General features: G+C 36.2%; 3 protein-coding genes across 5 annotated transcripts in view; 2 read left to right on the top strand and 1 right to left on the bottom strand.

The window, feature by feature from the left end:
* Positions 1-8,486, bottom strand: part of LOC124160640 (REPTOR-binding partner) — a 124,887-nt gene extending 116,401 nt beyond the window's left edge. The window contains exon 1 of one of the 2 annotated variants that reach the window (XM_046536553.1): positions 8,267-8,486. In XM_046536553.1, coding sequence (XP_046392509.1) covers positions 8,267-8,374 — 108 coding nt within the window. In that variant the 5' untranslated portion in view covers positions 8,375-8,486. The remainder of the gene's footprint in view (positions 1-8,266) is intronic. The other variant, XM_046536554.1, reaches the window with a different exon arrangement.
* Positions 8,487-11,878: 3,392 nt separating this feature from the next.
* On the top strand, positions 11,879-16,735 carry LOC124160639 (stromal cell-derived factor 2). The gene is made up of 5 exons (XM_046536552.1): positions 11,879-11,983; positions 12,471-12,666; positions 13,089-13,213; positions 13,345-13,441; positions 16,037-16,735. Exons 1-5 carry the CDS (start codon positions 11,899-11,901, stop codon positions 16,203-16,205), a joined length of 672 nt encoding a protein of 223 aa, XP_046392508.1. The 5' UTR covers positions 11,879-11,898; the 3' UTR covers positions 16,206-16,735.
* A 95-nt stretch (positions 16,736-16,830) lies between these two features.
* Positions 16,831-22,580, top strand: part of LOC124160636 (doublecortin domain-containing protein 2-like) — a 62,146-nt gene continuing 56,396 nt past the window's right edge. For both annotated transcript variants that reach the window (XM_046536548.1, XM_046536549.1), the window contains exons 1-7: positions 16,831-18,052; positions 18,303-18,365; positions 18,534-18,813; positions 20,830-20,936; positions 21,323-21,380; positions 21,762-22,003; positions 22,215-22,373. In XM_046536548.1, coding sequence (XP_046392504.1) covers positions 18,574-18,813; positions 20,830-20,936; positions 21,323-21,380; positions 21,762-22,003; positions 22,215-22,373 — 806 coding nt within the window. In that variant the 5' untranslated portion in view covers positions 16,831-18,052; positions 18,303-18,365; positions 18,534-18,573. The remainder of the gene's footprint in view (positions 18,053-18,302; positions 18,366-18,533; positions 18,814-20,829; positions 20,937-21,322; positions 21,381-21,761; positions 22,004-22,214; positions 22,374-22,580) is intronic.

Below are 22,580 nucleotides of genomic sequence, written 5' to 3' on the forward strand. Positions count from 1 at the left end.
ATATTACAAATTTCTCACGACCAATACGTTCCTCCATTTTATCCGCATTAGCTAAAAAGGTTTCAAAAATTACGTTTTCATGATAAAAACTTTCCAACGCCAAAATTATTCCGGTGTATTCATCTGTCACATTCATGTTCATTCAAGGATTTCGGGTACTAGCAAAGTCCGGGGCAACACACCTCCATAGACGATGAGTTTTGCATCTAATTCTTGGAAGCAACGAAAATACTTGGAAACTTGAGATCGACTTAACCTTACATTTACCGATACAGAATGAAATCTTCTACAACCTCGCCTATAAACGAGAAAAAATAATCATTTTTTGATACTTTTACAAGAATGCAATTTGTATTAAACATTTTTGCGAGATATCGCGCGGAACGCTTTCTTAACAATCTAGAAATATAGCGCCAATTTGTCTTTTCGGTTCACCATATTTGAGAATAGAGTGAAGGAACAGCGCGAGCAGTGTTTCGCATGGTCTACCATTCCGGAGGCCATGCTGATAATCACGTATGAAGTTGCCACTGTCCAGGAAATTACTAATATTGCTAACAATGATAAGCTCAATAATCTTGCTTATGATCGATGTTAATTATATTGGTCAAGAATTCCCAGGGTCATGTCTGTTTCCCTTTTTGAATATCGGTGTAACGTTTGCAATTTTCTCGACAATTAGCATTTTCTTTTCACACAATGACTCCTAGAATTTTATCTCTCATAATAAGAACGATGCGACATGTGGCGCTAACTCATTGAGAACGCACGCGTTTATTCCCTCTGGATGTGGAGATTTATACTTTTTATCGATGGTAGCAGTTAAGATATTCCATCGCGCTGAATACAGATTTATTTCATCGATTCTTGAATGAATGGAATGTTAAAATAACAAGCAGTTTCATCTGCAGTGATGCACTTGCAAGGTGGGAGTTAAACGTGTTAGCTTGGCCAATATTTTCGGTGAAAAGTTTACCATCTTTAACAAATAACGAATCTACGACAGAAGATTTTCCCTGATGCATTCTCCAATAAGACCGTACAGATATAGGTTTTTTCGAGTTATTCACTGAGTATTTTTTCAAAAAATTTCGTAAAGCAGTACGTATTCATTTCTTATTGTATTTTTTAATCGTTGCGCAACGAACTTTCTTTTACTTCAAGTTCCTACAACTTCATCAAATGTTATGGACTCGCTGAATTTGTAGATCAACAGATAGATTCTTCGTTAAAACTCTCCCGGGTATTATTCATGAAAAAAAAACTTTTGGGCTATTGGGATATATATCGCGTCAATTTTCGGATGGCCCGACCGATGCTGGTCGCTTTTCAAGGGAATGCCTTGAAAAATCCAGATTCTCGAAAATGAAAAGGAGACTTCGTTGATTTCCACTAATTCATTTTGTCTGTACGACATGTATCGAACCATAGAGGTCATTATCAATTACTTGAAATAAATTAGTGGAAATCAACGAAGTCTCCTTTTCATTTTCGAGTATTAACTTCCACATAGTTGAGCGTTATACAATAGAACGAATCCAGATTCTCTCGAAAAAGCGACCAGCATCGGTTGGTAAACGGTGGGGCACCCGAAAATTGATGCTACGACATAGCTCAAAAGTATTTTTTTTACAGAACGGATATATATACATAAAGAACACCTACTAAATTATTCCAACGGAGTATTTACAATACGAAATGGTGTTCATACATAAAAACGGATTCTCATCCACGTACAACACCATGACCATTGCAGTAAATGAAACAGGGAAAATAATTAAAACCAAGCTCGAAGAGAAAGTAAGGATAGAGGCCTTCGAAATGTGGTGCTACAGAAGAATGGTGAGGATCAAATGGATCGACCGAGGTAGTAATCAGGAAGTCCTAAGACGAGTGGGAGAGGTGAGAAGCCCCATGGAAACCTTAATAAGAAGACGGAACAACCATATATGCCACATCTTGAGACATGATGGCCTGATGAAGACAATCGTCGAGGAACAAGTGGATGGCAAGAACGGAACAGGGAGACCTCGAACAAAATATATGTAAACAAGTAAATAATGATGTGAAAGAGAAGAATTAAGTGGGTGTGAAAAGATTAGTTGATAGGAGAGTCGAGTGGAGAGCTGCGTCAAACCAATCTTAGGATTGTTGACCAGTGATGGTGAGTGCTTAATAGGTAATTTCGGCACTAAATTTAAGTAATAATCTTCTCAATACGCACTGTAAATATTACGACCGTATTCACAGATTTCGAGTTAGACGTGCTACTAAGCCATCTACCCAAGTGGCATACTAGCTGGCTTCGTTGCTAACTAAAAAAAACTATTCATAGATGATTCTACAGCAGCTACTAACATATGCTATTAGCGATATGGCAAGGGAGATAGATACATGGCAACAATGCAGCTGGGCATGAGCTACATCAGAGCAGCAAAATACAATTGGATTACCTCTGTTTATCACAACATTCAAACCAAAATAAGAAAAATTATTAAATATATGTAACAAATTAAAATATTATGAAATTTTATACAAGGAAGCCGAAAGAACTAATTCATCAAAGTTAGTATTTCAATTGGTAAGTGGAAAATACTCGAACACAGCTTACGAAATCCATCGTGGTAGGAAACGGTTTGTGATTTTTTTATGTGTAAAGGGAAGGAAAAAGAGAGCGATCTGTCAACCGTTCGATTGAGGAAAAATAGACACTTTTCTCTCTCAGCCAAGATATGGTTGGCATTATAGAAAGTAAGGCATGTGGTGGAGGGATTGCAAAAGAGAAGGCAAAATCATGGAACGAGATAAATGCACTTGTCCAGTTGGTAAGGAAAAGGAGAATTACAGGATGAATCAAGCTTTCTACGCGAGATATGTACTTATATGTGGTATTTTATTCTGACTTCACAAAGATTGTCGAATGCAAAAAGGGAAAAAAAATTCTAATAAACGCTTTAATTCAACTTTAATAAGAAATTCATAACAAATATGCGACACATTACCGCGAAATTTCTAAATTCCCGGAGTAATCGAGGTTCAAAATGACTTATCGCTTAAGTAAAATATTAAACCCCGAAATATTCAATGAGTATACGGTGTATTATACGTGTGAATCGATAAATCCGCGAAAATGGAACAAAGCCTATTTTGACTATGAGGTTTGAAACAAAATTGCCGCACACGGCCGTAAGAAAAGTCGTTTTAAGGCATTTTAGGAATATTTGGTAGTCACTTGAAAGCATAAAACGATATGAAATTAATTTTTACTTCACAAATAAAGGGAAAACACTACAAAATATAATAATCCATAAAAAGATGCCACCTAAAGATGTTCTGAATATTGACTATAATATTACAGACTATTAAATATGACCACATAATTAAGACAACAGAAAAAATGACAAGAAACAGGGACGCAGCGAAAAATCATGCTTCCGATTACACCGTGCAATTTCGTCTGGTCTGAAAATGGTTGAGATTGCGCAATCGCATTGCTGATACTCGCTCGTTTAATTAATCTCAAATATTAATTGTTTCACACGATTATCATCACACATATTCTTTGACTGTTGAGACTCCTTAATATCGAGACTATTAAATTGAACATCGAAAAGGCTGGCTGCCCAAGAAAACCCGTTTTCTTGTTTCTTCATCTACTGCGAAGTGTATTTTTTTAAATTTGCATCGCCGTATTTCAGAAACTAAGGACTTGCGACCCCATGTTTATGGACAAAAAATGCATTCAATTCTCTCCCCTTTAACCTCCTGAAATATTACAGATTCCTCCTAAAACACCCTTATAAATTAATTTATTTGTGGAATGTATAACAGCCAGTGAATGAACTGCATCTTGGATTGTACGGAGACAATCATTAAGTCTTTTCAACATAGATTCTTAAACCTAGCGCAGAGTCACGTGGTCACTAAAACTTCGTCATTTTGACGACGCTATTTTTTTACCTTCCAATGAGGTTACTTTTGTGATTTAAATTAATTAACTATAAGTTTTATTATAGTTAATTTATATTTTAAACTTTCATTGAAATTTATCATTATTTTTTTACTACGAATTATTACATAAATTTTGATGTAAGATTCTAGGGAAAAACATTTAAAATTCCATTAAATACGTAATTTTTTATTACAAGAGGCACTTTCCCAAACTTCGGGCTTTTGATTTGGCGCGTCGTAAAAATTACGAAGGTTTAGTTATCCAAGGGTTAAGTCACTTCATATGCGTTCCCTACAAGAAGCCCAGGGGCGGATCCAGGATTTTTTTCTAAGGGGGCCACAAGGGTCTGCACGTTTTCTCATATTTGAGATTATAAACAAAATAAAATTACCATAGAAAATATTCCCTTTATTTTGACATGAAAGTTATAAATATTAAATTAAATGATTAAGGCTCCGTAATACACAAAATAAAACGATCGTAATGTTAACCGCATTAAAAAATATTGTCTATTTCTTAAGCGTCAGGGGGAGGGACCGACCCCCGTTCCCCCCCCCCCCCCCCCCCCCCACAATCCGCCCACAGTCGATAGTCTGGGAAAGAAAGGAGTTCAATGGAACGTTCTTCGACATGCGGTAGAATTTCTTACTGCCCTGGCAACTCTTAAAGGCCGTTTTACACGGGGCACGGAATTCCGCAGGTCAGAGCTGCATTCATTTCTAAAATGGCGTGGAATTGCGCGAATGCATGAACGAAATTAGAACAGGGGCTATTTCCATTTTGCCGTCTCGCATCCACGCATTCTCGCATGTGTTCTAGCAATTCACCGCTTTACACGACGCAATTTTGATTGCGCCTTCGCACGTACGTCAGATGGCGCAATTCCGTGTACCGTGTAAAACGGCCTTTAAGATGGAGGGGAAAATGTAAGACAGCGAAATAGCTCCGTGCCTCCCAAGCATCAACGTTGGCAAGCGTGGGCGGCTGCCGCGGCGCATGTGGACGGTGGAAGGTAATCGTGAGCGCGACTCAAGGGGGAAGCTGGAATTTTTTTATAGAGCGAGGTGGAAAAAGCGAGCGACGGAGGCAAGAGTCCACGTGGTGCAGCCGCGAGGCACTAGAAACCAGTTCGGGCGTGGGCGGGTCTTTTTTACGGACCTCGTAATATAATTGACTCAGTTCTTCCCTATATTAACAGGGGTGCCCAAACGCAAGGCCATAGGGTGCGGGGGGTGGGAGTCAAGTGTTCCAATCACCCTTTCTCCCTGAAATGTTATGAATCCTCAAGAAAAAGAGTATCCTCCAGTCGGCCAATAAATGTCAACATGCATTTAAATGGGTTTACAAAATTCACCACTAGCGTTACAAACGAATAAATTGATCCGAGTTTTACTGGGAAATAAGGTTTTTTTAGGGGTTAAAACCGAAATTTATACACATGGTGATGAGATCTATCAAATTCATTACTCATCAATGCTATTCCTCGATGTGACAAACATTATACTGCAAAATATTGGAAAAAAGTGGATCGCATTGCACTCATCACCGCATCGCGGACATTTTTGAAAACCGATAAAAATGCGACCGAAGTGAGAACAGAAATCAACCTTCTATGGGATGGAATTGAGCCTCCACTATGTGCAGTCCCCTAGCTTGGGTGCATCCACTTCAAATGTAAGCAACCCCCCAACGAAATGCATTACCCACCACCCCAAATACATTTTTCTGGCTACGGCCGAGCCAAGTCAAAGCACTGAGTGCACATTGGAAGTTTGACTTGATTGGAAGAAACTTTCATTGCGGGGGCACATCACATAAATTAGTGCAGTTTGCAATGCTTCGAGAGTGAAGCATTTAAGACCAAAAATTGAAATAGATGGTTACACACAAGAATAGGTGGAAGAGTTAAACCATATGGGCATAAATTTAGAGAAAAACGGTCATAATAGTAAAGATATAAGGATGATAATAGGTATAGTAAATGCTTTGCATATAAATGAGAGAGCTGATTATATGATCGTGATGTAAAATAGTAAAGAAAATTTAAGACCTATGTCTCAAATGGATCACATAGCTTTGAGGAGGGTAAATATGGACAAAAAAGAAAGAGAATGAGAATAGACTGAGGGTTTTCGAAATGTGAACAAGTACGAAGGATAATAAAGAAGGAGAGATGGGCAAAGAGGAAAAGGAACATGGAGAAAATTGATACTAAGCATAGAGGATGAAGAGAGAAAACTTTCCCAGCCTATATGAATGAGACTGAGGGTTTGGAAGGAGCAACTACCAAGCAGGAATGGAATGGTGAAAACTGTGACAGAGAGAAAGATGTATTTTAAATGCTTGAGGGGTGGAAGATGACAGGATTTATGGAAAAATACAAGGAAATTTATTTCTATGGCCTATAAGCCAAAATGTGAAATAATGAGGAAATTTCAATATGTACTAGAGGACAATTCAGAATGACTAAAAAATACTCAATTTAGATATCTACATACTTAATTACAGAGCAAGAGCAAGGATAATAAATGCAGGAATGGGTCTGGTTTTTAATTTCAATATTTTTTTCTCAATAGTCTACAGAGAGCATGTCATTTTCCAGGATAAAAATAACTGGCTCTTATAAATTCAATTTGGTTTCAGGAAAGGCTTTTCTTCTGAGACCCAGTTACTGTGATTATAGCTAGATATTGCTGAAGTCCTGGACAAAGGTAGTGAAATTGATGGGATGATAAATGATTTAAAAAAAACCTTTGATAAGACGTCACACATTGAATTGATATAGATAATAAATAGGCTAAAAATAAATGCTAAAATTAAATTATGGATAATTGAATTTTCGAGAGGAAGATCGCAGAGGTAAAAATATGTGAAGAACATTCCACGGAGATAGCAGTAACATCAGGGGTCCCACAAAGAAGTGCAATGGGTCCACAATTTTTGTTTTATTTATAAACCCCTTTTTGGGGATGATTGCGTAATCTAACCAAGGATAAAAAACAGTGAAGATTAGTGTACCCTTCAAAATGACCTCGATAAATTCTCCTGATGGAAAACAAGCAATAAAATGGATGTTAATATGAATAATATTTAAGATCTTCCCAACAAACATTAAGATTTTAAAGAGTAGGTGTTCACCATTGGTTGATGCCATCGTGGTTAATTAAAGAGCATTGGAAATGAAGTTACTTGGTTCAAATTTCATAATTCAACAGTGTGGTTTTCGTATTAGTAATGTGTTAGTACCCTGTGAGTGTCTTTTCTGTTCCTATGCTTCAATAGGTAGGATTTTCATTTATTTATTCTAATTTTCATGTTAATTTTAGGCGATTGCCTACTTGTAGCAACATGTATTATAAAAATAAAAACCCAAGAGCGTAAACCTCTGTTCTACAAAGTAAACAGAGAAATACTCTTGAGGAAGTAACATATTATCCTAGCTAACATTTCTTCAATAACTCTCCTACACATAACTGCATTTAACATCACATAACTAGCCGATCACATAAGAGGAATATCGCAAAAAACTATAGACCAAATCGCAAGAGTTGGCGTCAGGTTACATTCGTAAATGGCGGCACTATTATGGCGCTTCCTACTACCACTTCCTAAAGTTAGCACTGGCGGCAGCAGTGGCAGTGAAACAAACACCATCATCATTTAGCCGCCATGTAGGTCCATCACACACCTATAGATGGCGGAAATGATAAAAAAAACTTCTGCAACGACGTCACACATTCAGCAAGAAGTAATAATAACTTTAGATCAGCTGATGTATGAGTAATCACAATTTTCAATACAGAGCAATTATAAATACGACTTCACATCAATGATTTAGCATAAAACTGACAAAGAAAACCAAGAATAAACCTAGCATAAGCATGCTTATCATGTCACATGCACTTATTTAAACCTTAATTTGGATAGGTTCCTAAACTCAAAAGAACGATGACAACTCATTAACTCTAATCTAAAATGTCCGAAATCTACAAATAAACAAGAATCAAAATAAATCAAATTATGTAAACGTTGATATGATGCAAATATTGACGACACATAAGAAGGTTTCATATAACTCGTTAAGTACTCTACATCACATTCAGGGCGTTAAGCATGAGGATAAATTAATAACAGAGAAGATATGAAAACTTCTGATGCCAAAACGGAACTCAAGTGTGACCTACCTCTATTCAGGCAAAAACAAAAGCAACTCCTAAAAACGAACCAAGGGCTGTTTTCTAATAGGTTCGTAATCAACACAGCAAATTCCTTGCAACATTCTTCCACCATTTTATAAGATGGTGAAGTACTCACGTTTTTTCCACCCTTAGCCTTTCTTCTAGGCCTATGTCTTACCATTTCTTCACTTTCACGAGAAACGGCACCAGACTCTTCGACATCCATATTGTCCATGGTATTCATCCAAGAAAGATAGTCCAGGATTTATTAGGTAAAACACTAGTTGTTGTTGCACAACGTGTATGTGTTTACAAACATGAAAAGGTCACTCTCTTACGTCACAATCCACACGGTACGGAAAGCGAAAACCACCTTTTCGAGAAATCGCTAACTATTTCAATTATGACTGATGTATGCACAGATATATACAATAGATTGGCAATGGGAGTGGGGGGGGTGAAGCCATGCCTTTCTGCTGGCGGCCATGTTGCTTTCACCGACCTATGCGTTTGCGTAAGTAGGGAACTGGAGGAAAATTACATTGTGAAAGATAATGGCGCATTGATTACGGCTATGAACTATAGAAAACGTTGTCATTTTCGTTTAAGATGTATCCAATTAAAAAGAAAGGGACCGATCTTGACACTTGCGTGGTAAATTAACCAATCTTTGAGCGGAACATAACCGTGACGAAGTTATGAAATTGGTAATATAGGCTGAGCTAAGATTAATACTAATTCGGTTCCTGCTCAATATTATGGAATTGGAGTCCATATGCATGAGTTATCTCGAAAAAAAAATATTGTGTCCCAAATGTAGAAGGGGCGTAGCAGATGGGGAAAATGGTTAACTACGTCGTCTGCTAGTGTAGGAAGGTAGCCTACAATCGTGAATACATGGTATTGTTCACCCTTAGATTTACCAGCGACATTGTCACACTATTCAAACAAAATAATTCGAAAATTCCAAAGGTTTGATGCTTCCACTTACTGTATTTTTGTTGTCAAAGAGTTGTTGCTCAGTTAGAGTTGTCAATTAGACGAAAAACGTAGAAGCAATGCTACCTAACCTTTCACTACCATAAGTAATCGGGCCAAAAATATTACGTAATTAAATTTGATTCAACCTATTTAAACCCATTATGATCTAACTTTCTGAGCAAGGCATGCTGCTTGGTGCTGTAAAATGCTTTTCTGAGGTCGTAAAGAGTCAATGCGATTGAATTCCTATCCTTAAGCATCAGAAATATAATTTACATTATTTTATATAGGCAGTGTTTTGGATTTCCCCTCACGATCACCCAATAGCGAACTTGAAAAGAAGTTATTGGCTTAAAAAACTCAACGATTTGATCCATGATCATCAATAATCAGTTTCATGTTGTTATAATATTCGAAGGGGAAGCAGACTATAATATAAATCTTACATCATGAGGGGGTACGTTTTTAATTAGAATTTCTATCTTACCGGGATAAGTGATTATAACAGACACCATGTTCTATATAGAAGCCACAAAATGATCAAATACCTGATAAGAAACGTGGGGATACGTGGGGAATACGTGGGGAACTCATATAAAGAATATTTGCGGCATAGCCCTGAAGAAATTAGGATACGTCAAGCGTATTGTGGGAAGATTTTCGGATGAGAAAGTAAAAGAAAGGTGCTATTTCGCTCTCGTCCGACCGCACCTTGAATACGCAGCGAGTGTATGGGATCCAGTGCAGAAAGACTTAATCCGCGAGCTGAATAAGATACAAAGGAAGGCTGCGCGTTTCGTCAAAAACCGCTACGGGCGTACAGACAGTGTTACCCAGATGTTAAGCGAATTAGGCTGGGAGCCGTTGGAGACTCGGAGGCTGCGCGCTAGGCTTAGATTGCTTGAGCAATTGAGAATGGATATATTTAAGAGCGACACAGAGAACATAATCTTAGAGCCACACTATATTTCCAGGTCCGACAGAAGCGATAAATTAAGAGAGATTTTTAGCCGAACGGATAGATATAAGAATTCGTTTTTCCCCCGAACAATAAAGGACTTTAATAAACGCTTGTCCCAACCTCGTTAGAGCACTTCTTCTTTTTTTTTTTTTAATAGCTGTAAACGGCTGGTGTCCTAACACCCCCTGCCAAACGCCTTTTAGGCGGCTTGCGGGGTATTATGTAGATGTAGATGTAGATAAGTGCTACATGGAAAGGTTGAATTATAATAAATGTGACCGCGTCATTTCACCGCGAGCACATGCAAACCATTATTTAAGCGATCGGTTTCTCGGAATTTCACTCAATAGATATTAACAAAGTCAAAACTTATGCTTTTGAAAGAAATTCGTTAAGTTTCCAGATAGAGTTAAAGGTGCATAATACACGCTCTACATATCTAAATAAATAATAATACTACAACGGAAATTCCGATACAATGTAATAATGCAACAGCGGAAAGTATATGACATAATGGAAACTGGAGAAAGTCTTTTCTTGGTAAACACAGAAAAAACAACTGAAAACATCATGATGATTCCGTCATCAAAACACAGACACCGAGACAGAGAATGCACATGTTATTAACCCCTCAACGCCGTCATGCGTACCCAGTACGCTTCCTGACCTACTGTATATAATTTTTTTTCTCCGCCAGATATTGTATTTTAGATTAAAACAAATTGCTCTATCTTTTGAAGAAATGCTTTCCCTCTCCAATAAAATATTCATAACGACTTTAGGCCTTCAGAAATTTTTAAAATGATTCGATGAAATTCCGTTTTAAACCAGCACATTGACGACTTCGGTCGAAAAACTCAACGCCTATATTTATTCAAACGCTTGAAAAATTATTATATAGTAGCGCACTACATTATGCAAGTTTACAAAAAATTTTAATGATAATGATCGTATATTATGAACGATATAAATTATTGAATGATAGTATGCCAATAAGGTGAAGTCTTCTTAATCTCATCCGGCCGCTGGGATGGTATTTAAATAAATGCCCGCCGCGCTTGAGGGGTTAATTACCGATCCTAGAGATATGAAGCTACTGCATTTGAAATGATATCGCTTTCAGAAACTCCGGTAAATATCCGCTTCCGTCACACACCTTTAGAATTTGTTTTGGAGAGCAATTTGCATTTCAGCAAAAATAACGTGTCACAGTTTCATGATGCTATTTCTACAACTATGTGAATTTTGCCAACAATAAATTTAAAAAGGTAGAGCATAACCTGCACTTCACGTGATATAAATTTCGTGGCGATACGTACAAAAAAAAGGCTTTGGAAAATATTTTCATGCTCTGTGAGATGGAAGCGGAGACATTACTGAACGCAAACCATGCTTTCCTTATATCTATTATTTACGCGTGTAGAGACACATTTTCGCCCCCAGGAAAATTTCCCCTCGTAGTATACTTAAATGTGCACCCCCACATAACGCAGTGGTTCACCATTCTTCTTTTAAAAAGCTCCAAAAGCAGGAAAAGTAGCCTCTCAAATACACGTATGTTAATGGCACATGAGCAACGGTCGGTGAAAGCAAGATGGCTAGTTGCGCAAAATTCTTCTGCCGGCCGGCTTCAGCGCCACCGTGAGGAAAGCATAGGCACTGCCAATCTATTGTATATATCTGTGGATGTATGCTTCTTTCTCGAAATGTGCACATGCGACATCTAACTTCGATTCAAAGAACTACTACAAAATTTCCGAACTATATCAATTTTCATTTGTTATCATCTGCTGCTGTCCAATCGGGAACGCCTACGTATTCGTACAATGGTTGCGTTTGGAGTACGAGAGATGAGCTGGAAACTAGCTTTAATTTTATGGTGCATGTTGATGATTTCCCGAGTTGTGACGGGTATGTCTTAATATCTAATGATCACTGGTATCTGCCCTTGATTATCTGAGATACATCCACCTAACCGTTGCGTAGGGAAAAATATTTGTTGTTGATGATAGGTGTCTTCCAATTTATTAGTTATTTGTGTCAATTTGTTTTATTTTTGCCGTTTTTCAGTATTCATTACATAGTAGAGGTATTGTCTGTGGTCTTAGCTAATGCTCCCATTATTCTTTGTCAATAGCCCATGGAATTGAACGTACCGGTTTTTTGCCGTCATGTTGCTTATTGACATTCGTTCCCGTATCCATTTTCGTGTGGGTATCGAGGGAATAAAGGCTCATATTTTCTTAATTTAATGCACTTTGTTTGGTAATGAAATGAATATCTCTTTGCGTAATGAACTACATCATTTTATGCTTATGCGAGCTCCCCATGTCATCTTCCACCTCGATCATTTTTATCTCTTGTTTTTTTAAGCTTTTGTCTATTTATTTGAAACCAGGTAGAGGAAATCAGTATGTTACTTGTGGCTCGGTTGTTAAGTTAATGAACACAGCCCAAAAGGTCCGCTTACATTCCCATGATGTGAAGTATGGAACTGGAAGTGGACAGCAGTCTGTTACGGGTACTGAGCTGAAGGAAGATGTTAACTCACACTGGGCAATTAAAGCTACGACTGGGAAACACTGTACCCGAGGGTAAGTTTCTTTCCTTTCCTTTTCCTTGCTCTCGGTCTCACATTGAGTATCAAAAAAATACTTGGCTATATTAGTTCTGGTAATTTTTGTTGGCACTCGCCTGTATTCGTGAAAGGTTCTTCTGGTTAGACAGTGTGTGTACAAATATGTACTGGAAGATTTTTAAATTTGATATTTTATTTAATGTTTTGTGAGGCTGAGAAATTTATTGACATGGATTGCAGAAGTACCAAATAAGTCAATTTAAGAATAAGTTATTCAAGATGTAACTATTCAAGGCTTTACTCTATGTCAGTCCAGTCTACTTTAAGACACCAGGCGTAGAGTAATTCCTAGATGAGCTACATCCTCTAAAACATCAGACCACAGAAGTCTTCATAAAGACAGGATCTTAAATTTTGCTTTTAAAATCCGTCTTTCAGAGAACCCATAAAATGTGGAGATCAAATCCGTTTGGAACATACAACCACACAAAAGAATCTCCATTCACATATCTTTGCCTCACCACTGTCGGGAAATCAAGAAATTTCTGCATATGGTGAAAATGGTGGGTATATTAATTAACAACTATTAATGCTTTTTCATTTATAATTTGAAATTCATTTCTATATTTGAATAGTTTTAGGGTTTTATTCCACAATTAAAGTTTCATCCTCATTGCCTTTGATCCATATACAGGTGTTGGTGACACTGGAGATCATTGGGTTGTAGTTTGTGATGGAGACTATTGGGAGAGGGATGAAGAGGTTATGCTGAGACATGTGGATACTAATATGTGAGTTCATTTTTATATTTATGTATTTTATTTGTGTATTTATGTGGGAACATTCATCTTGCAAATTATCCTAATTATGGCAGTGCATGTTACTTTAAATTTGCATCTAGGAGGCTCTCGAGCTCCTTAGAAAGGTTTTCACCTTTCCAAACCTAGCTACAAATTATAGTAATTGAGGGGAATGTTTATTATATTATAGTTACAGATATGCATTCTAATGGAAAAATGGTAAAACATGTAAAAGTCATGACATTTAATTGTCTCTAAAGTCATAGAATTCCAAAGAAATTGATTTTACAATCTGGAAAAACCACATTTTCTCCAAAAGCCAGATGGTAATTTGTTGTCAACTTCTTATACAAATGTGTATATTCAATATTTGAGCTTCCCTAAAACATCATACCATAAGGAATTGGACATGGTACGAGAAGGTGCCGGAAAGATGTTGGTTAAGAAAAGACATAATGGTCAAATAACACTCATCATTTTTGGTGCCTCAAAATTTCTAATACATATGTATATACATTTGTGACCAAAACAAAAATTTATTTTGAAATACTATGTAGATGTAACTTATAATAAAAAAACAAACAGAGTAGTAATTCACTCGTAAAAAAGTAAAGTGCATTCTGGCACTGCTAATTTTGCCATGATACCACTACCCCTACTCCAATAATATAAAAAAACAGAGTAGTAGTTCACTCGTAAAAAAGTAAAGCGCATTCTGGCACTGCTAATTTTGCCATGACACCACTGCCCCTACCCCAATACAGTAAAAATTCACTAGTATTTCATAGTTTGGGAAGAGCCCTTCCCTGACTTATCCATACTAACCTTTGGGTCGAAACACTTAGTGCTATTACATTTTATCCTTTGAGCATTGCTTTGCAAAGGATCATTCACTTAGACTTGAAATTGCTATTTTTTTAAAGGATTCGGTTGAAGAATTTGAAAGATAGGTTATGAAGAAAAAAATCCTCCCTACTTTTCAAGAGTTAGTGATATAGTTACATTTTATCGCTTATAGTTTTTCAGAAAGAATCATATATGTGGGGAAGGTTCTCTTTTGTCTCACGTATGGAAACTTATCTGGGGAAAGGTTGAGAGCGTTGATTTTTTTTAACACTATGTTTGTTTGAAAAGTACTGGTCTCTTTAATTTTCGTCCTTAATCAGAATAGATAATAATAAAGAATTAGTTTGCAATTCTGCTGTAAAAATTCATTTTTGTCCTAATTTTATGTAATTTAAGGTCACTATTTACCTGCCTTCATTTACTCTTGTATTTCATGTATGGATGAGTATTTGGTAAAATACAATGTATCAAATAGTCTGGGAAATCTATGAAAATAGTGAGGATGTTTAGGAAAAGTTGGGAAATTTCAGTTTAACCCAGGAGAGGGCGCACGGTAAAATGTAACATTAGAAGGTGCGTGGGGTGTCATCGAAGCCCCAAAGAAAATATTTTATTTATCTTTCCATGGAATGATATAGTCTTACTTTGTTCTTTTTTAAATAGTTCCACCAAATTAAATTGATACTAATAATTATTCTTATTAAATAAAGAAGAATCATGGGGTGATATACACCATGCATGCCCTTTCCAGGGTTAAAAAATGAGTGGCCACCCTGAGTGACTTGCTTAGGAGTTAGGATACATCCATTGCATAAGGATATATGCTTCATATTGGGGAACTTTCACGGGAAATAAATGCATTTTATTTCATGAATAATCTAAATCGGTGTCCAATATTGATGTTGTGTGGCTAATCTGCAGAGAGATAGAACCAATTTAATGTATAATCTAACTTTTAGCTACATTAAATAGAAATCAACCCTCTTGAGATACGTCCTCTGTGCATTTGATATTTGTAAAACATCAGATCAACACCAGTGATGAGAAAGATTTCAGAGTAATCATCTATCAACAAATGCTGTTTTCATGATATTCCCCTACCAGGAAAATTAAGGCTTCAAAATCTGGTGCTCTCATGGTTATTTTTTGGAAATGTGCATTTTTAAGGTTTCTATTAATGAATAAACACAGTCTAAATTTGTCTTCATACTCTTTTGTCCCTCATCCACCCACATTCTCCTTCCAAAATATGTGTGGGACTAATTTGAATTCAAGCATTGCTATCTTACCCTTAAGATCATGAATGCATTTACATCATGCTGCACTATCCAGCTTGCATCTACAGCTTCTGCTTTGTTTGGAATTATAAGTGAAGAATAATTTGTAGGAAAGGATGGCATGTGTTAGATGTTCAGGTATTTGCTGAAAGCAGTACTGACTGGTATTTTAACGATCAGCAAAATTCACTTGAAATTTCCTGCTTTTTTTGCATGAAGGCAGATCCCAAATAACACTTTTGCTCTCAGATATTGACTTGTATTCTGTACGTTAGCATTTGGTGCAGTGAGTTTTTTAAAGGCCCTAGGATGGACATTGCAGCTTATTAAAAAAAAACTTTTGAAAAGATCATCATACTTAGGAATTCAATGCTAAAATTTCAGAGGATAACACCCGAGTTACATTAAAAACATAATAATGGATTCCACGTTTGTTATAATAGGTTCTCTTTTTTACTTGCAGGTACTTAACAGTTTCTGGGCGATCTTATGGCCGACCCATTAATGGCCAGGTGGAAGTTGTGGGTATAAGTTCTCCCACAACTAACAGCCGCTGGCAAACAATGGAAGGACTTTTTATTCACCCGACAGATTTCAACCCAAAGCATGGGCATGAGCACACAGAGCTATGACTGTAATAATATTAGAGCATAATTTATTGACTGCAAAAAAGGGAGTTTAAAATTGCAGTTATTATGGTGAAGACCGTCACCAAAGAGCTGGTCTTATTAAGTGATGGTTGCATTTTTGAAAGTTTACATACTATGTATGGAGGACTTATGTGTGATTGACAGAATATCTTATCTTTACTTGTAACTTCACTCACTTATCAGAATTTTGATCAGGTAGCCAATGCCACATGAAACGCGTAAAATGAACATCAAATTCTCTATTTAAATTATTGATGAACTACTCATTTCCAACTGTCATGTATGCCATACATTGACTTTTATAATTTTGACAAGAAAATTGTATATTGTCCATCCTGAAAGTATCTTTGAGTACTTTTTAAAAAGGTGCACAAGAATGAATTGGTTTTGTCTTGATGCTGAATGTGCTCATTTTACATTTCTGATGTTGATCAGTTTTTTTTGTTGTATTGAAGTTATAACTACCCTTTGTGAATGAATTGTGAATAAATGGTTTATGCATTTTTGTTATACATATGCTTCTACTATAATTACGAAGTTTAAACATCTGGTGGAGGGATATGGCTTACCTTTTAATTTTTAACTAAAAGTCATGAAATATGTGTATATAACACTTGTGAAAATTTAGCATGAATGGGAAATTATTCACATTAAAAGCTATCCTTGCTTGCATACCCTTGCTCTTCCCCTTGTGGGAACAGAGTTTTTTAGAGGAGAGAAAATAAGAAGCACTCAATGCCCTTAAGCGACTACCTACATCATCCTGGTGCTGATAGTGTTAGCATCATAGTAATGTTCCTCACCAAATCAGCTCAACTTTTAAAACTGCTGTAAACAAATCCTACTCCAATAATACATTGTTTACATTTTCACTGGAGGAGCATTAATCCTTGTGAAGAGACTGTGAAAGTATTTTTTCCTAGCCGTAATTAACATCGATCTTCCAGTTTTGGTAAGAGATTCTTTTTTACTAGGTAATTTTGGTTTGAAAAATTAGGAACTACTATCAAATATTACCTATCTTTGTCAGCATATATCCTGTTAGCTGCCACTGGGATGTTTGTTAAATCACCATATTGCAGTGTGAAGTATCGAAATGTGAAAAAGAAAAATACAGATGGTGTGAGCTCCCACCAAGAGCATGCTTGCGTATATCTAACCCCCGAGTTTAAACTCCCCTATATCCGCTAGGAGCATTTCTCATTGAACATTTCAATGCTTTAATCATATCAGAATCAGTGGCGTAGTAGGAATATGCTTTGGGGGGCCTCCCCCAGACAATGGGAAAATAAAAAAAATGATATGCCTGGAAATAGGAACATTTTGACATAATTTTGGCACTTAAAATTTGGGTAGCACTTGTAATTCCACAGGAAATCATCAGAACAGGGAAAACATTGGTATAATATTCATAAATGTATGCATTAATTATATAAATTTCTTTGAGAAGAAGCCAAAGTTAAGCCACTGATCAGAGTGATCCATGCAATAATTACAGCTGCATTTATTAACAGATCTATTAGCTTCTTTTGTTCATGCCACTGACTTTGACTGATTTTCTTTCTCATTGTGAAGATTGTAATTCCTGAGTAATTCCATATTACAAAAAGTTGTCAGAGAAATGTTTTTAATTCTGAATTCTATAAACTGTTCCAGGAAAACCACTTTAAAGATTTAAATGCATCAGAAATGTATAGCCACTGGTGTTTCCTAGCAACAATGTCATTTCTCATTTCAATTGGAATAAAAACATAAACAGTGAACTAAATTTTTGGTTTCAGAAAATTTTAGGTTTAAGTTCTAAATCAATGGGATGAAAGAAAAACCAGGTAGGCAATGATTTTCAAAACGTACAGAACAAAAATTTACCATTTTATTACATTTTAATTTGGAATTATTTGAATCCAAATATTACTCTCAAGTAAATATACAGTAAAATGGTAAACAAAGATCTTGTACTGCCCACTATAATCTATTTCACAGCTGTACACGTGTATGATATCTTTGTTTAGATATGCTGTTCCACAATACCTCCCCAGAAAAAATTGACTTTATGTATACAATGTACTTTAATTGCAGCTCACAGGTTTCATCATCTCTGGGAAAGAATCATCTAAATTAAATGTGAAATTTCCACACACAGTATGTATTTCAAATTGTAGTTACATTTCGCTAAATAGAATGCCTCATCTCAGATTCAATTATTTTGATAATTCTAATGAAATAAGGTTACCATTGATATATCACAAAAAGTTCTCCCCTAGTTTTGACAATGTGTCTTCCTCATGGTGAGAACCCTACCCATTGCAGGTTATTAAATTTTAAGTCATTTGGGTGCAACTTCACCAACATGTGGCACCCACAAGAAACACATGAGAAATGCCAAAATCAGCCAGCGTATTTAAAGTGCTCAGCCTGTAGCTACGGGGAGGGAACTTTGAATCCGCGGTGGATATTGGCATTTCCCAATGGTGATGAACTGCATAATGGTACTCGCATATTAGTAAGCCCAACTTATCTCAAGAATTTTGATAATTTGTTGGAAACTCTCACAAAACAGCTCAAGCCAAAATTTGGAGCCGTCAGGAAGGTAAATACTCTTCATTTCTTTTTTGAATTAGATGTCATATGAAAGAAAGTACCTGCAAAATTAATGTGGCCTAAAAAGTGCTAATACATATATACTATTAAATGTATTAAACTGCATATTATTTTTTTGATAATCTTCTTCTATAGAAGTAGATTCTAAAAATATTGGTCCAAAGCAATGGAATTAGAATATAATCTTCATACCATTCCTCTACCTCTTCACTTTCCATGAAATCTATTTATGTATGAACTCCTTCTATCAACCAGAATTTCCCATATGTGAACATCCCCTTAATAAATATATTTATTAAGGGGATGTTCAAAATTATTCAACCACACCTTGCTAAGCGTTTACTTACTTTTGGGATTAGCTAAGTGATTATTTTTCCTTACATTGGGGGAAGGGACAAAAAAGTGCATTTGTATGTATCACCTCCAAATGTGTAGCCACAGTAATGATATACAACCTGAGTGAGGTATTCAGTATCTCCTTCCAAAAACACCCAGCTAATTATTCATGTGTTTCTTATCATCATAACATCCATCTTCCCATGGATTTTTCCTAATAATGCCTCCAGCTTCACCTCCAATTTGTATATTTTTTTCATTTTGAAATTTCTTATCATCTCTTTCTTAGTTTTGCAATTCTCCCATTTTTTGTTTCAATGATTATTTTCTATCATTTAGGTTGTCAGCAGTCGCTGATGGCCAGCTGCATGGATAAACAATGTAAATATAATCACAATAATTTTTAAGTCAAAGTCTTAAGAAAGAATTCTTCATCATCGAATTAACAACTCTTAAATACACTAGGTCAGCGGCGGTGGATGGATACTGAAAAATGTATGGGAAGGGAAGGTGCATTCAGAGTGCATTATTGGGGAAAATCCATCATATTGACAATGTAAGAAAGTAGGGTTGAGGCTGAGTTGGGAGGGAATGGGAACTATACAAAGATGCTGAAAACTGGGGAGATGGGTATGGTGTGTCTGTGAGTCACACCATGTCGCCGGGTGGAGGCAGAGGAGGATTTGGGGGTGGTAGTTTAGGTAAATGGCAATGGGTTAGGAAGAAAATATCATTTAGTAAAATTCCTTTGTCAGAGTTTAGTGTTAGGAATGTCCATGAATTCAAAGGCATTCATCTTCAGTCCCTTCTTCTGCACATGGATGATCCCATGTTCAAAAGAGCTGAAATGATTTTCTTCGAACAAATGCTTGGCAAACAACGTAGGTACTCAATCTAAGCCTTGCCATTGCTGATACTGCTCTAAGAAGTACCTACTTGAGAACAACTAGTAACCACTTTTTTAGATGACTCCATCCCACAATATTTTTCCCTCCAATCCCTACACCTATATGTTAAAGTTTGACTAACTCTATGCAATGCTTCAAATATGTTCTGTATAAATTCGTGTTCTTTTTGTCACAAAACATACTATGTATTGTAATAAACAAATGAATGAATCAAAACCAATACAGTCTAGTTCAAGGGGTAAACACGGCAACGGTGAGTTGGGGAACCAAGGGAGTCAAACACTGCCAAAATTGTTTTAATGTGTCCGTGGTCCAGTTTTCTCCCTCTTCAAATGAATTTCCTTCCCCAAAGTATTTTATCTTTTTGGCCTCGGGGACCAAAGGAACTCACTAGCCTTTTCCCTGCCACAAGACATTTAACTAAAGGAAAGATTTGACAATATGATGTGCAATTTCCACTACATTTCACCGGAAATGGTAAATGCTCAGAAAGGCAACACTAATGCGTAGGGCTACGTTTTTTAAATTGTTTGACGCTGTTGAAATGTACTTAGGGCTTTAAGACCAAAGTATAGATTTTCTCACAGAAAAAAAAATGCTAACGGTTCAATTGAAGAATGTTTGAGTCACATAAAGAGTGGATTTTATGGTTTGAAGAATGGGTGGACTTCAGACAAAATGATGACGGATTACAGTTAATAAACGTAGTTCATTCATAGCCTGACTCACCTGATTAATAAAAAATGATTTCTTTTTCTTAGATTTACTCCCCAAACTCTGGATCATCAGTAAGATGTTTAAGAGAATTAAAACCAAACCACAAATATGTTGTGGCTGGAAGGGAGAAGCTACGGAAACTGCCTTTAGGGTAATGTTCAATGAATCTTTTTTTACAAATACATACTCGAGATAAGACTCATTGATAATAGATAATACAATTATACATGAAATAACTAGTTCTTTTTATGATATTTATTATATATAACATTTAGTCACCATTATGCCTTCAACTAAGACATAGAGAGTACTATGAAATTGAAGGGGTAACTTATGAAATCTTGGTCTAAATACAACATCAATAATTCTTCAATAACACTTCTTTGAAGCAACCAAGAGATGGCTCTGATTATATCCTTAATATTATAACTATAAGTGATTTAAGACTTCATTAATTGAAATGTAGAAGTTGAAATCTTATGGCTGTAATGATTTACTTCCTTTGATACAAGTGAACACACTCTTTTTGAAAGGTAGCTACCTCACTGAAGAAGAGAGGGAATTACAAAACTACAAACGGAAGCTAAAAGAAAGGGTAGGTAACTACAGTTGATGCGCAAATATCTATACTTCAGATGTTAGCAATTCTCAAAGATTAAAATAATATGTAGTAACTAATATTTTATCCAAGGCAAAGAAAATAAACAGTGACAAAAATTCACAGGACTTTGGAAAATAAACCTAAATATAAAATCAGCCCAAGCCTTCCTTCCATTATTGTTTCAAAATAATATAACATGTGTTAAAAACTTAATATTTACCGTGAAATATCAACATTTGCATACTTATTCCCACCATTCATGTTAAGCACTTTTAATTGAAATATGTGCTGCAATTCTCAATATCATAAAGACCTCCATAGATGACTTAAATTTACTGAATAACTACCTGATATACACATTATTTACATAAATAGCAATGCAAAGAAGTGTATTCAAGCACAGAGCCGTCAGAATCTCCCAGAGTTACACCCCGATATTGGCTTGAAGCAGAAAAGAGACGGAGAGGCACAATAGTTATATTTGTCCATAGAAATGGAGACTCCTTTGACCGACCACTTCGTCTTGTGCTGACAGAAAAGGATCGCAAGTGTCACACATGGTGGGGTCTAACAGTGCAGGAGATTGAAAACCGCCTAAAAGTGCATCCAATTAGAACGTGAGTTGACACACACAACCAATAATGACTCTCATAACTGACAAAGGTATGTTTAGTCGTTATAGTCACTTTAAAGAGTGGCTGCTTAATAAAATTAATAATAAATGCTGCTAAACATTAATTTGCCACTGTAAAATTCATCAAACAGTAAGAATTAGTTTGGGCTGCCATGGAAGATATGCAATCCTATTGAATGCTAAATTCATTACAGATTTTACACCAGATGTGGTGAAGAGGTTCACACTCCATATGGGCTAAAAAATGGTCGAGCCTACATAGCAGTGTGTAGAAACGAAAAATTCATTTCAGTGCCTTACAGGAGTCATGATGGAGTACCATTAGCCTGTTGTCTTGAGAAAGGGTCAATATGGTAGTATGATATTAGTTATAAATTCAGAAACCATCCCATTTGATAAAAATTACCATGAATGATGCTGAGTAGGCTTATTACACGTCTCATACAAGGCCATTACAAAAAACAATTTGTGCAAAGGTACACTTGAGACAGCACCTCCCTAAACATACAGGAGGATGGGCTTGAACTTCTTGTCAACCTCCCCCAACCTGGCTACACCCC

Source organism: Ischnura elegans, chromosome 6, assembly GCF_921293095.1.
Source record: "Ischnura elegans chromosome 6, ioIscEleg1.1, whole genome shotgun sequence".
Lineage (NCBI taxonomy): Eukaryota > Metazoa > Arthropoda > Insecta > Odonata > Coenagrionidae > Ischnura > Ischnura elegans.